This window comes from Ruditapes philippinarum, unplaced genomic scaffold (genome assembly GCF_026571515.1).
Source record: "Ruditapes philippinarum isolate M1 unplaced genomic scaffold, ASM2657151v2 ctg12458_1_1_1_1, whole genome shotgun sequence".
Classification (NCBI taxonomy): domain Eukaryota; kingdom Metazoa; phylum Mollusca; class Bivalvia; order Venerida; family Veneridae; genus Ruditapes; species Ruditapes philippinarum.
The window spans coordinates 1-16,595 of record NW_026865994.1 but is presented as its reverse complement, the minus strand read 5'-3'; the positions used below and the strand labels follow the sequence as shown (position 1 = coordinate 16,595).

At 34.3% G+C, this 16,595-nt stretch overlaps 1 protein-coding gene across 1 annotated transcript; it reads right to left on the bottom strand.

Moving 5' to 3' along the window:
* Window positions 1-440: 440 nt before the first annotated feature.
* LOC132730954 (uncharacterized) lies at window positions 441-2,581 on the bottom strand. The gene is made up of 2 exons (XM_060717038.1): window positions 2,567-2,581; window positions 441-2,297 (listed from the first exon to the last, which is right to left on the bottom strand). The coding sequence occupies exons 1-2, from the start codon at window positions 2,579-2,581 to the stop codon at window positions 441-443; spliced, it is 1,872 nt and encodes a 623-aa protein (XP_060573021.1).
* Between the last annotated feature and the right edge of the window lie 14,014 nt (window positions 2,582-16,595).

The window sequence follows — 16,595 nt, the reverse complement described above, 5'->3', positions numbered from 1 at the left end:
AGCAAACACCTTTTCTACAAATTTACCGTAAGAAATTCAGTTTATGCTTAACTGGGTCAAAGATGTTTAGCTTCAATACGCATGACCGCATACACAACTTCCTAAAGGGAGAACACTCTATTATCGACGTATTCAGCATTGATCAACTATGGCAAGCCGTTGTTGTAAAAAATATGACTGAAAACTTGTCTTACCTTATAGTTTGGCTATCCACCGTCAAATAATTATCTTTCTGTACTTTACACACATATTATGGTTGATTTATAAAGTTTCAAGTCAAGAGTATGATTCAACAAGTTCATGGTTTTTAAAATAAAATGTCACCAAACAATGTCAAAGTGTTATTTCAAAACAGTTAACTGGATATTTATAAAGTCAACATGGAACAGGAAACAGTTCAACAGTCTTTAAACAGGTTTTTTTTACAGTTTTAAATGTATTTATTGGCAGTGGGGACATAGAAATTCACTATGACGCCGCACAACCCTGACCTCAGTGCAGAAGGACAAATGTGTCCAGTGATGACACTTATCGCATTGAGCCCACTTCACAATAACTAAACTTGTACACTGCTTAAGAGCTGGAGGTGAAAATTTATGGCACACACAGCAATTAGAAGATTCATCCTCAGATCCAGACTCAGTTTCAGCCTCTGAACTGATAACACAATAAGCAGAAGGACCTGGATGAGGAAGTTGTTTTGAAGAAGATGGTGGAACTGCTTTTGTAGTAGAGGATTTACTTACAGATCTTACAGATTGAGAGGAATTATCTGTGATTGTTGCTTGATTTGCTTTGGGCTTTTTAGCTTGAAGCACTGTGATGTTGTTGGGCTTTGACAAACTACCAGCTAGAAATGGTGGTACAAACTTCTTTCTAGGTTTCCTACTGGGATCAGAGATGCCAGTGATGGTCTTGGACTTGAAGAAAATACTTCTAGGACTAAGTACACCTTCTGGAATGTTTTCTTTGTCAGTTTCTTGGGTATTTATTGGCACATTGGTTTGTCTTGGAGAACACTGAAGACATTGAGGTTGAGGATCAACCGCAGACACATCAGGAACACTTGGATAAATTGAAGAGGGTGCTATCTGGGACTCTTTGATGGTACAATCTGAGAATGGATATATTCCAGTCTTCCGGAAAGACGAAATGAGGTTTTCAGGACACAGAGCTTTCAAGTATGGCTTTGAAGTTAATTTAGACACCTCATACTTGGTGATCTTTTGACCTGGATGTTTCTGTAAATACAGTTGACATTCCCTGTAGTACATAGACTTCAAAGGTCCGAATACCCCAACATCTAAAGGCTGTGTTATGTGACTTGTGTGAGGTGGAAGCACAAACAGAATTATGTTTTTTTCTCTTGCCCAGTCAACAAGAGAGAGTTGTACATGTGATTTGTGTCCATCAAAAAGAACCAGAGTTGGAGTATCAGATGAGACATTTGCATACTTTATAAAGTGCTTTGTAAGATAATTTTGGAAAATTAGAGAATTAGACCAACCACTATCAGACATTTCACCATCTGCACCAGTGGGAGCTCCATTTAAAAATTCACTATTCCACCGTTTTCCTGGAAAAATGTAATAGGGTGGGATCTGGTTCCCAACAGCATTTCCACCACCAATAATTGTCACAGTTGATGATCTTGGGGAAGTAACTGCTTGTGGCTGAGAGGTTGCATCACATACTATATGTGGTGGAGCATGCTCTGTATTAATGCCAGTCTCATCAATGTTATAAATGCGCTCGGGATTCCTTTCGAGTCCATTATCAGAAATAATGGTGCAAAGTTCCTTGAAATATTGATCAAGGACATCCTTGGAGGCACATTTAGCTCGAAGTAAAGAGAGCTTTTGAGGTTTTGCAACTTTCAGATTTTCCCATCTCGTTAGGAAACCATAAAACCAACTGTCACTAAGTGGTTTGTCACTGTTCATTTTCTTGCCGCAAGCCACTGCAAAATCAGCAGCAAGATATTGTACGTTGGCCTTAGTATAGCCATACCCAATGCTGGCCATGTGCTTTATATGGTCTGCCAACCTCTGCTCCTCTTCGGATGAAAATAACTTCAACGGCCCTGGATTTGCCCCAGTCTCAACCCTTCCTGATCGCCTATCCTTGATGGTAGATTCTGGCACCCCATACAGCCTAGAAGCACGATAGGCAGACATACCCTTATTGGTAGCATCATAGGCACGTTGAAGATTTACTGGGTCATACTGGCGCCTCAGTTTCACTGGGTGTGGTGTACTAAAAGAAAGACGCCTCTTAGCAGTCACTGTATGAGAAACCTGAAAGAAGAATAACAGAGTAAAAAAAACTTACCTAAAAATGCAGATCTACAACTTGTTCTGCTCAGAATGGTTAATAATGTAAGTGTGTAATTATTACGTAAACGGCCTTCCATAGAAAAAAAAGTGACGTCATCAGTGTACATTGAGAAGTGATAGCAGACGGATGTTAATTGTTGTGGATAAAGCTTTGAAAAAGGAATAAGTTGAGGAATAAGCATATTTATTATAAGGATTTATAAAATTTTATTAATAATGAAAAATTTTACCTGAATTTGTGACATTTTCTACGAAAATTTAGCGATTTGACGGAGCGTGAAATTCCTTGTTATTGTTTACTCACGTGGGATGGTGGTGGGGGGGGTTTTGGCAAATTTAAAATGAAAATTAAAGGGTATTTTGGGGAATACGCCCAAATAAAAGAGGTGCGCCGAAAAATCCCGAGTTCGAGTAATTTTTCTGGGAATTTTGGCCCGGGAAGGGAAAACTTTTTTTCCGTTTTAAAATCCGTCACCCTAAAAAATGTAAAAAATACACATCTTTGGGTGTTCTAGTGACATTTCTGTATATACTTTTTTTATCTTTTTTAAAAAGGGAGTAATATTTTCGGGTAAAATTTCTACATTTCGGGATCGTTTTTATTGTTTTTTTTTGGTCAGTTGATTATCTACCCCAAATTGTAAAAGGTTTTTTTTCGGCCCCAAATTGTTTCACAGTTTTAAAAGATTTTTTCAATGGTTTCCTTTAACCGAATCTTTAATATTTAACTGTTACTGTTATATATATATTGTAAAAACCACACAAATCAAGGGAAATGAAAGACAAAAATTCACGTAAAGGAAAGGTAAAATCTCGTCACACTGTCAAATTGTTTACATGTCTATCCATAACATAAGCTTTACTTCTGCAGCATTATTTTACAAATAAACAGCATTACTATGACGTCAAAGCGCCCTCTATCGGTGGCGGCGAAATTGCGTTTTTTTTTATCAATAAACCGGTCTGTTCTTATTAATTTTCATCCGATTTCCTTCGTTTTAATTTTATAATGTTCAGTAAATGTATGTCTTTGAAATAATGTCTTTCTTTAACAATTGCTTAATAACGTAAAGTGCCCTATACTCGTCACTTTTGAATACTTTACGCCCCGCCACATCGAAATATATTAATGCACTGGTTCCCTGTTGTCATCAAATCAAACTTAAATCTTTTCTGGTCATTTTAATATAAAATTAACGCATGCTGTATAAATAACATTTATGATACAAGACGGGAAACCAGACAGGTGTCTCACTGACGACCATAGGACAAATGAACCCTTAAGTCGTCAACACATGAAGCAAAATGTCGTCAATGGGGACCTAAAGTCGTCAAATTTTCTGGTGTTTTAAAAACAATCTTGTTAACATGCAATCTGTCTTGAATAAATGACGACAGCTGACTGACTTCTGTGTGTATTTAATTTTATTTATACTCGCCACCGGTTGTCCATATGGGCGAGTCCTCCAGAAGAGTATTAGTCATTTTATATTTTGGAGCATAGTGCAAGAGTCAGATACAGAAAGATGCCCCTATTCCAGAAGCTTCCCCTGGTTCTTTAATGTGCCAAGTGTTTAAGCACTCATAAACGGGACCTCGATTTGAAGTCCGGGAATCGAACCCGCTATGTCGAGATTAAAAGTCTCGCGCTCTAACTGATTGAGCTATGCGGACTGGTAGGACTGACTTCAAACTGGCTCGCGCCTTATCTTGTTAAATCTTGTGTTAAGTCCTGTGGTAACTATTCTGATTTTTTTTATATTTCGATTGGATTACGTCAAGGGGAGATAATTTCCCCAGTTATGTTTTCCTTGTTTATTGAAGATCTAGAACTTTATTTACAAAATAACTTAAATTCTGGTATAGATCTTCAAGACATTTGCCTAATTTTACTTTTGTTTGCTGATGATATGGTATTAATTGATGAAAATCCTCTAGATCTTCAAAATTCATTAAATAAGCTTCATGAATACTGCAATAAATGGGGATTAGAAGTTAATGTAAACAAAACCAAAATCGTAGTTTTTCGTAAGAGAGGTGGTTTAAGAGCAGGAGAAAAATGGTTTTATGGTCAAGATAATATAGAAATTGTAAATGATTTTAATTATCTTGGTGTTACATTGAATTATACAGGAAATTTTAACTTAAATACTCAAACTTTATATGGTAAAAGTTTAAAAGCCCTAAATAATTTAGTGGCAAATTTGAAAAAATATGAAACAAAACCAAAAATAGCCCTACAGTTGTTCGACTCTTTTATTGGTTCTATTTTAATGTATGCAAGTGAAGTATGGGGTTTTCACAAATCAAAAAAGTTAGAAAATATTCATTTGAAATTTTGTAAAACTATTCTTGGTGTTCGAAAATCTACTAGTAACGCAGCTGTGTATGGTGAACTTGGAAGATATCCGTTGTATATAAACAGATATGTTCGAATTGTAAAATTTTGGTTTAAGATAATAAGTTCAAGTAATATTATTATAACTACAATTGTTAATTCGTGTATGTCTGATATAAATATAGGGTATACAAATTGGTTTGCAAATGTACGAAGTCTTTTAGAAAAATACGTTTTTTTTATGTATGGTTAAACCCTTTAAGCGTTAATCAAAATTGTTTTATTGTCGTTTTTAAACAGAGATTAATAGATGAATATTTACAAGAATGGAGAGCTAGTATTAATTGTAATGATGTATTATTTTTATATAAATCAGTAAAGGACAGTTTTGAAATGTCACCTTATTTAGAAAATATTGTATCAAGAAAACTAAGAATAGCTTTGACAAAACTGCGTATTTCAGCTCTTAATCTTAGAATACAGACAGGTAGATATTCACGTGAAAGAGTAGAGCGAAATTTAAGATATTGTTTAATTTGCAATACAAATGAAATTGAGGACGAGTTCCATTTTGTGTTTAAGTGTCCTGCATATGAAAATTTAAGAAAAATATATATTAAGAATTATTATAGAAATAGACCAAGTATGTTTAAGTTTACTCAATTATTAAAAAGTGATAAAAATAATATGTATGCTTGTATATATGTTAATCACGAGAAACTTGTAGTTTAAGTGAAATAAACGTTCTTCTTCTTCTTCTTCTTCTTCTTCTTCTTCTAACAATCATGTGGTTACAATTGTAATTCAGTCATATCGCTCCATGATAAGCAATGGTTAGCATAATATATTTAAAATTTTAGTTTGATTTTTATTAATTCACATTTATATCTTTATACGTTACAAATTATACAAAATATCATATGATCTTAAACATATATATATTTACGCTTTACATAAACAGAACCTAATTCACATGTTATTTCAACATCCTTTATATGCTTTATCAACAATTATTAATAACTTTAAGTTAAGAGGACAGTTTTCAAAAGGTACCGGTATGCCCAAATCTCGTCAACTGGTACTTAAAGTCGTCATTAAATTTAAAGGTTACCTTTAATAGAATAGGTAGATTTTGCTTAGAAGTGAAGCTACAAATAAAAAACCAAAAATATGATCTATTAGACAGAGTTACTCCCCACTGTTTACAAATGGCCACTTGTTTACAATTTTAATTCGCCCATTGTGGCTGCTGAAGACATTGAATCGTCGACAGCTCTTACTTTCTATATCAAACACAAATATTTTTCTCGTCGTATTTTAGGAGTGGTTATTTGCATATACAACGTAGAACAGATCAATGAAATAGAAAATATATTCACCTTTCAAAATAAGCCGCCTTTGGTACTTCCAGATAACGCGAGCGAGAGAAAACGAGAATACAAAAAACTGACGACAAAGGGATCATGACGAGTTTAAGGCACTTTACGTTACTCTGCGATTCTACGTTATTTTAACCCACGTTCTGACGTCCATTTATGATACAAATATTGCGCGATATCGCAATAAAAGTTGTAAAATAACAAAAAATCAACACGGTGAATTTTGCTATAATTTTTTTAACATGTAGTGAAGTCATGAAAGAAAATATTTATGCAATAAAAATATAGGGTCAACGCGTAAGATATTTTGCTATTACTATTTTAATATAAGATAAAGGATGAGTAAAACGTAATGATTTTGGTGACGTCAAATATTTTTCTCAAGGAAATTGTCACGACTTTTCCGATGAATAGTATACTGACTGGAATTAAAATGTGTGAAAACCATCAACAACAATAGTATTTAAACATGTTCCGTAAAATGTTCTTTTAAAAGTCCTGTCAGGTGCCCGCATTTCGATGAACAACTTCAATTATATACATGTACAACAAATCAGGGTATGACTGTCTGCAAAAGTTTGTATCAATCTCTAAATCAAAGCACAGAAGGCGCTGAATTTGTTTGGGTCTCAGAATGTAAGAAAGGTGCAGGTTGTGAGATTATATGTATAGTGCCACCAATGCTTTCCAGCGTTTTAATTGTAGTAAATTGGCTATAAGACTAATTGCAACACTGATATTCAATCCAATGTTTATTTGACTTTAACAATTTGAAAAAAATGAGTTATCTTTACTGGGATTTGAACTCCAGACCTCTCGCTTCCTAAGCGAGCCCGAAAACCCTTCAGCCACGGTGAATTTATATGTGAACGGGCTGAAGAAAACCATATTATTCTAAATTAGGACTTTGTAACGACTTTAACTGTTGTTTTAACACAGATGTAAATAATCCTGGAGCTTACTATAAGCATTTATATTTATAAAGAATCAAAGGGCTGCAAGTTCTGTGGTATTTTTCTGATCTTTGCAATCTAAATCGTACTGTATATCTGTATGCATTTTCCTGTATAGGTTTTTTTTTTATGTATTATAATTCATTTTGCAAGGCACCAGAGTTTTGATACATACGGAATTCTGCATAACTAAAGTTGCATCAAAAAATCATTTATGTTCATTTTTTTACGACAGTCACACTTTATCCTTGCATATCATGGCTACTTCCTTAACAAAAACACTTAAAAAAGAATTTAACAAAAAAAAAGTTTCCTCGACTGGGATTCGAACTCGAGACCTCTCACTCACTAAGCGAGCGCGTTACCACTGTACCACGGAGAAGTTATACACAGACAGTCTGAATAATATCAAGTCATTCTAAACTTAGAACTTCCATTGCATTTCGGGTTTGTAATCCTTATTAATTTCGAGGTATTTTGTTCAGGGTAAACCTGTTGTTAAAAATTGAAGTAAATATTTTAGCGAAAATCCTCTCGCCCAAACAGTCCGACATGTAGAATCTATATATTCCACTACTCGGTTTGTGTAGTATTCGGTAATAAATAGTATTTTCATTGATAAAATCATATTCATCCGCGTAATTTGTGATTGTGCATTTATTGACAATTCTATAAGCCAACGCTATTGTTTAACTTTAAATGCGTTGTAATTTGTTGGATACTTGTAAACAAAATAAAATATTTCTTTCTTTTAAATCGCTAGTTTTAAGCTGTTTTTGAGAACTACTTGTTGTTAGGTTTGTCGTAAACTTCTGTGTCAGAGATTGAATGTCCGCTTTGTATTTAGTTATTTTCGATCAGAAAATACAATAAAACAATATTAGAAATCTTCGACCATTCGGGAATTACTTTGCTTGAAAATTGATGCACCTGTCTTTGACCATCCTATGCAGTGATCTCCCCTGAATTTTTCGGCTTTAGTGTACATACAAAAGGGAAGCAACCGCTTCAAAAAAGTGGACTACTTTCGGCATTTGCAATTAACAACATTAGACTCTGAAATTTCGCTACCATTATTTGTTTGGTCTGACGACCCAAACAAATAAAAACTGCAACGAATGGTTATAAATACCTCGAGGACTGAAAGACAATTCAGAATATTGAAAGATATAATTAAAAGGCCACCTAAGTGGAAATAATACAAACATAAATTTTGCAAAGAATGTCAGAAAAAATGAAAAATGAAAAGGCTGGTGCAGTCGCGGTGTCATCATGTTATGTGTATCTCGGTACTACATAAACTTCCATGTTATCATACGTATGTAACAATTTCGAATTGTATATATCAGTAAGTAGAAAATGAATAAAATTTACGTTTTAAAAATTTTAAGATCAACTCGAATTAAGTAATAACGATTAGTACGTAAGTCATGATTCACTGGTAGTCTTAATTATTTAAATCTAGCAGACATTTATTTTAAAACTTTTCTACTAGTATAAAAATTTATTTGAGCTGCGTCACGACAAAACCAACATAGTGCGTTTGCGACCAGCATGGATCCAGACCAGCCTGCGCATCCGCGCAGTCTGATCAGGGTCCATTCTGTTCCCTATCAGTTTCTCTACTTGTTAAAATGTTTAAAAGCGAACAGTATGGATCCTGATCAGACTGCGCGGATGCACAGGCTGATCTGGATCCATGCTGGTCGCAAACCCATTATGATGGTTTTGTCGTGACACGGCTTATTTATTAACAGCCATCAGTTATTCTATTTTCTCTCGCAGCTAAATACTAGTAAATAATATCCCTGCACTAAGCGTGAGACTCAGATTTAAAGGAGGAATCACGTTCTCATGCTATGGCTTGAATTTCTCACGCATTTCACATAATTACAGATATTCTTATTTATTTAAAACTCGCTGACTCGCGGTATGCGTTTACTAGCGCATCTTTGAGGCGACCTGTCTCGATTCGAGGCGAAAGATCCGTTGATTTATTTTGTATGTTCATAAGCGGATAATTTTGCATATTAAAATTAATACAGATTCCCTTGTATTGAAGACGATCGTGTAGGATCCTCAATTTGTGTGAATATGGTTTTCGGAGAAGCTCGTTTTTATCTGCTTTATCTGTTTTTTTTGTTTTTATCATAATACAGTGCTATGTAGAGCCTATGAAAATAATGAACTATGCATTTTATGTTTTATATCTTCTTTTTTTTTTAATATTGGGTTTAACGCTGCTTTCAACAGTATTTCAATTATAGCTGAGGGAATTTAACAAAACCAGTGTTTCTCACAGTATCAACTTCTCTACGTAAATAAATGACAGGAGTCCGAGGTGGACCTTGAAACATTTCATATACAGTAAACAATTCTAAAGGATAATCTATTAGTACAATACGCAATCGTGTCTCGAATTCATGCCCTCCGAATTCAGCGTAAGACCACTTTACCGATTACAGAATATTCAAAGTTAAAAACCTGATTATGATCTCCCTTAAAAAGGCAGAAGTCCACTTTATTGTTTACATCATAAACACGTGTTTTTGGTGTGTGTTTTCGTTTTTTTGTTTTTCTTTATTTTTCTATTTTTGTTTTAAAGCAAACTGTATTGTATTAAAAATGAACACGATAACGTCAACATAATACATTATTCGTTTTCAGAACAAAAGTTGCACAAGGTATTTAATAATTATATTTTGTATTTAATTAAAATATACAGTAGAAATGCCCTTTGTTGCCTAGAGCGGTTGCTCTACAGAGGTAAAATGTAGTGGAGCCCTTTAGAAATAAATAATATTTTGAGGGCCGCTTTGTTATACTGTAATGAAAAAGCAGTAAGTAGGTATACGTAAATCCGAGTTCCAAAAAGTTTTATAGTTTGTCATTTTCTAATTATGACATTTTAATTAGATTATAATTATATAATCTATGTATTGCACATACTTAAAAATGGTAAGCAAAAATAAATGTTTTTGTTTCTTGTACAGTTTGTTTTTAAATATTCTTAACATGTTTGAATATTATTTCTGAATTTAATTCATCACTTATTTCACATTTGTATGCATATCTATTTTAATTGCATTTTTACGATGTGTTTTGACACCCAGGCTCGTCTGCCTGTATTTGATTTTATGAAAGTGTTTAAAAGCTGAATGTAACGTAAAATAAATATTCTAACGGGTATAAGCTAAGCGACCTAATATTCTTACTTCATTCATACAGCAATATGTGAATCTTATTTTTTGCGCTGAAACTAGTTAATTCATATAATAATTTAACACTTTTCACTCTTTCATTACAAACATCAAAATATAAAATTAAAAGATGTATGAGACTGCGTCCTGCAAATTAGAAAAGTATTTAAGATTAAACATTGTAAATTTGCTGATCTAGCGCATGCTTTCAATGAGAAAATAATCAACAATTTAAAAAAATATACATTTCATCAAGTTCCTGTGTTGTTTATACTTACAATCGTAATGTTTGACGTAAGAAAATTGTTATTTGGTATTATTCTTTGAACTCCAACGTCTATTCACGCCACCAAAACCATAACGTTACATTCCCTTTATTTTATTTTAAAACAGTAATAGCAAAATATCTTACACGTTGACCCTATATTTTTATTGCATAAATATTTTCCTTCACTTTCTCACGACACGCTCGAAAAATTATAGCAAAGTTCACCGTGTTGAATTTTTTTTATTACACAATCTTTATTGCGATATTCGCGCCGGTATTTACATCAGATATGGACGTCAGAATGTAGAGAAAAATGACGTAGAATCGCAGACTATTAAGCAAATGTTAAAGAAAGATATCATTACAAAGACATACATTTACTGAACACTATAAAATTAAAAACGAAGGAAATCGGATGAAAATTGATAAGAACAGATTGGTTTTACTGAGAAAAAGACGCAATTTCGCCGCCACCGATAGAGGGCGCTTTGACGTCATAGTTACGCTGTTTATTTATAAAATAATACTGCAGAAGTAAAGCTCACATATATATATGTTTGCATACAAAAAATCATCAAGATCTGAGATGTTGTCAAATTTCAGTCGGAAAGTAGCGAGCTACCTTATACCCCGGTCACATATTCACGGAATACGCCCACGGAAGAGCCACGGATTAATTCCGGCATCGTCCGTAGCTACCCGTACTGGTCAGTAGCTCTCCGTATTGTAACCGTAATCAAATCGTAAGTAGTAGTCCTGGTATATCCGTAGCGATCCTTGACAATTTTTGAAACATGCACAAAAATTTGCTACGGAAAAAATCAACCGTAGCGTATCCCTGCTAGTCCGTATTAAAACGTTACCGATAACTTACTGGTCCGTACGAAAACCGTACTAGTCCGTACTGATTCGTAGCCCACCACTTGTCAAGGATTTCCACGGTTTGGTACGGAGAACTACGTTTAAGTACGGTTACCCTACGTATAAGCTACGGTTTTAATACGGATTAATACGGAAAGCCACGATCGTAATAACGTTGTTACTACGGAGAGGCAGGGATTAGCACGGTCTTATACGGTTAATTGCGTTGCAAAACGAAACGGTACGGACTTGTACGGCCCACCACTGTTTAGTACGGGTGAATTAAGTATCCTCTACTTTCCAAGGGTACTATCTTCTTGTTAAAAACAGACATATTTGCGGAAACATTCAATACCGTATAAGTGGTTTTTTCTGCGGTGACTTTATTTCTGCGTATTCTGCGGTCAGTTTCAGCACCGCTGAAATGAAAACCGCAGAATATTTCTCCATGTTTTGTTCTTTAACCTGTTACGATATGTGTCTTGAATATCTGTTTCGTCTAAAGTTCATAACGACTAACAGATTATTTAAACATCATATATAGTAAACTGCCGTTACGCTAAAAGTTTTGTCTACCACTAAATCATTCAAACCATTTAAAAAAACCCTATACTGCTAAATAATCTTTCGTATACTTGAATTGTCGGTTCTGATTCACGGGTTAAACTTCTATCATTTTCATTAAAATGAAATACACTGCCCAGGGTAAATTTTTCACATGTTCATTTCACGCTGATAAAAAGATGCATACTTTTCTATTTTGTTGTGCATTATATTTTTTTTGCAAGCAAACAATATAATTGTTTTGTAATTACTATACAGTTTTCGCGATGACGATGATAAACAAATGCCGAATGTGTACATGCAAATAAAAAAAGTAAAGAAAATGTGACTTATACATTGAATAAGACGAGTCGCAGAATTTAAATCACTTTTTTTTTCAAAGAATGTGCCGCAGAAATAAAGTCCGCAGAAATAAAAACATGCCAAAATTTTGAAAAACCGCAGAATTTGGAGCCCGCAGAAAAAACCACTTATACGGTAAATGATAATTGCCGTTTTATGGCTGCAACTTTACATTAAAATGGCTCAAAATGCCCAGGCAGTGGTCGAGCTGCTAGATGACATGCATAGAGGTAAAATATATTAATATCATACTACAATGCGTCCTTCAAGAAATTCACTTTTATCGGACCTGATTTGTCTCGGGGGTCAGACGCGATCAGGCCGAATCCTCTCCGCCGAAATCATTAAACTCTGCAATTCGTTTTCCAGGTGTTCTTTTCTTTGTGAGGCATTTTTTGAAATGAGCATGCAAGAGATTGTGGACGGATGTATTAGGTCCGTATAGATCCGTGGCAATTCGTTCTTCTCCGTATCAATTCGTTTCTTCTCCGTATCAGACCGTACTTATTCGTACTAATCCGTGCTTATACCGTAGCAGACCGTAGTGTATCCGTAGTGCGTCCGTCCTTAATTCGTTGTCCGCTCCGCATCAAACCGTGTCGGTTCTGTAACAATTCCGTGTCTCTCCGGGGGGATTTTGGGTGGTAAAATCCGTCGGACTCCTTACTTATTATACCATGTGTGTCCGTACTGGAACCGTAGCTGACTACGGAATTTCACATTTCCGTAGTAATCCGTGAACGATTAGACCGTAGCTCTTCCGTGGCATTATCCGTGAATATGTGACCGGGGCTTAAAGCTACTCTCACATTCTACTAGCCAGCTGTCGATGGTGTAACTGAAGACATGTAGAGTAGGAAGGGACCACTAGGAAGGGTACTATGTTGCGCGATTCATTAGTAGGTAGTGACGGCTTTAAAAGCGGTGCCCTTTGCTTGTTACCAACAGCCTTGATTGACCGCTGTATAGTGTTCTACTTTCGGCTCACGATTCATCACTTTGGCTTATCCTATTTGGAAATTGCATGGAGGTAAATTATCACCAATTTGCGCTTCAAAATTAACTCTTTGAGATCATGACTAGTGTCTGGGGTCCGTACAGCAAAAGTTGCTTATTGCGGCCTTTGGGCGAACAGATCCTAATTTAGTATAAACTACTACTTCTTTAATATGCACAAATGTGTTTTTTGTATAAAGTACAGTAAACATCTTCGCTAAATGACACTGATGTGTAAAATTCTGTTCAGGGAAAGGCATTACGGTATTTCTTCGAGGCTAACGTACAACATAATTTATCTTAATTATGATATTACATATAATCAAAGATCACAAAGTTCTTATAAAATGTTTATATTAAAAGGTATGATGGAACCTTCACAGTGGTTGGATAGCACCAGGTCACATGCGTGCAGAAATCAACTAACTGTAGACATACTCAAGTTCTCTAGTCGCAATTTCTACCAATTTTTCTATTTCAAATATTCGAAATACAGAGTAACATGAAGGCAACACTGGCCAATTACAAAATGGACAAAACAAGTTTCAAGAAAGGAAGTTAATATGTAAAGGCTCCAAAGAAAAGAACAAGTTAAAATGTATAGGCTCCCAAGGAAAGAACAAGATAGAGAAATGTATAGGCTCCCAAGAAAAGAACAAGTTAAAATGTATAGGCTCCCAAGGAAAGAACAAGTTAAAATGTGTAGGCTCCGAAGAAAAGAACAAGATAAAAAGTATAGGCTCCCAAGAAAAGAACAAGTTAAAATGTATAGGCTCCCAAGGAAAGAACAAGATAAAATGTATAGGCTCTCAAGAAAAGAACAAGTTAAAATGTATAGGCTCCCAAGAAAAGAACAAGTTAAAATGTATAGGCTCACAAGAAAAGAACAAGTTAAAATGTATAGGCTCCCAAGAAAAGAACAAGATAAAATGTATAGGCTTCGAAGAAAAGAACAAGTTAAAATGTATAGGCTCCCAAGAAAAGAACAAGATAAAATGTATAGGTTACGAAGAAAAGAACAAGTTAAAATGTATAGGCTCCCAAGAAAAGAACAAGATAAAATGTATAGGCTCCCAAGAAAAGAATAAGATAAAATTTATAGGAAGAAGTTAAAATGTATAGGCACCCAAGATTAGAACAAGTTAAAATGTATAGGCTCCCAAAAAAAGAACAAATTAAAATGTATAGGCTCCCAAGAAAAAGAACAAGATGAAATGTATAGGCTCCCAAGAAAAGAACAAGTTAAAATGTATAGGCTCCCAAGGAAAGAACAAGATAAACTGTATAGGCTCCAAGAAAAAGAAAAGATAAAATGTATAGGCTCCCAAGAAAAGAACAAGTTAAAATGTATAGGCTCCCAAGGAAAGAACAAGATAAACTGTATAGGTTCCCAAGAAAAAAACAAGATAAAATGTATAGGCTCCCAAGAAAAGAACAAGTTAAAATGTATAGGCTCCCAAGAAAAGAACAAGATAAATGTATAGGCTCCCAAAAAAAAGAACAAGTTAAAAATGTATAGGCTCCAAGAAATGAACAAGTTAAATGTAAAGGCTCCCAAGAAAAGAACAAGATAAAATTTTATAGGAACAAGTAAAAATGTATAGGCAACCAAGAAAAGAACCAGTTAAAATGTATAGGCTCCCAAAAAAAGAACAAGTTAAAATGTATAGGCTCCCAAGAAAAGAACAAGTTAAAATGTATAGGCTCCCAAAAAAAGAACAAGATAAAATGTATAGGCTCCCAAGAAAAGAACAAGATAAAATGTATAGGCTCCCAAGAAAAGAACAAGTTAAAATGTATAGGCTCCCAAGAAAAGAACAAGTTAAAATGTATAGGCTCCCAAGAAAAGAACAAGTTAAAATGTATAGGCTCCCAAGGAAAGAACAAGTTAAAATGTATAGGCTCCCAAGGAAAGAACAAGATAAAATGTATAGGCTCCCAAGAAAAAAAACAAGATAAAATGTATAGGCTCCCAAGAAAAGAACAAGTTAAAATGTATAGGCTCCCAAGAAAAGAACAAGATAAATGTATAGGCTCCCAAGAAAAGAACAAGTTAAAATGTATAGGCTCCCAAGAAATGAACAAGTTAAAATGTAAAGGCTCCCAAGAAAAGAACAAGATAAAATGTATAGGCTCCCAAGAAAAGAACAAGATAAAATGTATAGGCTCCCAAGAAAAGAACAAGTTAAAATGTATAGGCTCCCAAGAAAAGAACAAGTTAAAATGTATAGGCTCCCAAGAAAAGAACAAGTTAAAATGTATAGGCTCCCAAGAAAAGAACAAGATAAAATGTATAGGCTCCCAAGAAAAGAACAAGATAAAATGTATAGGCTCCCAAGAAAAGAACAAGATAAAATGTATAGGCTCCCGAGAAAAGAACAAGATAAAATGTATAGGTTCTAAAGCAAAATACGGTTTAGCAGGTGCTTGTAATCCAGGCTTACACGACATGGTACAATGATTTCGTTTTTCAACAATGAATGAATAATACATGTACTTTAAGTTATTGTGACTATTTATGACTTTTATGTCAGAATATTTATTTTACATAAATTGATTTTGTATTAGTAACCGGTGTATGTGCTCATTTCTGACATTTCCGAATGTTAGTATGAAGTACTGGCGAAAATGTTCAAAAATCTGACAATTGTGCACCTGGTGTAAAAAAGTCCGCTTATGATGCACCATTTATTTTGATGCTTGGATATACATTTGTATATTCATGAATCATATTAAAATAATAAAGTTTTGTATCGTCATAGTTGAAACTAATTGGTTAAAAGCTATATCTTATGCTGTTTTTATATGAAATCTATAAAAGGTAAAATTATGTTGTATGTTTAATTCCCTGTATCCTTGTATATTGAATGAATATTGTGCGTAAACAAAATAAAATAGTCCGGAACAAAATATTTACATGCTGTTTTAAACAGAGTTTTCACCGTTTAGTGCATGCGGCATTCGTTGTTAGGGAAATATAAAAACATATTTCCTTAATTCATATAAATGTTTTGAAAGTATACCTATGAAAAATTCAAACGAAAAAAAATGTTAACTACAGATTTTTGATTCAGCTTTATACTCGTTAAGCTCACAAACATTTTATTCAAATATTACCAGAGAAAATTTGTGCTTAAACAAAGCGCGACCACTTTAACTATTTTCCGTCCCCGGTAACTGAAAGAGGTGCATGCCCTTGTTTTAATGTTGTACAGACACACACTTGGCGTCATATGCGAGTTGCTCCCCTTCTTGACCGCACTTGTATACATCATGGCTAAATTTATTTTGCAAACCGTACGTCGAAATATGTTTGCATATTATTACGACCTGGTCACTTGTTTTGGACATAAAACTA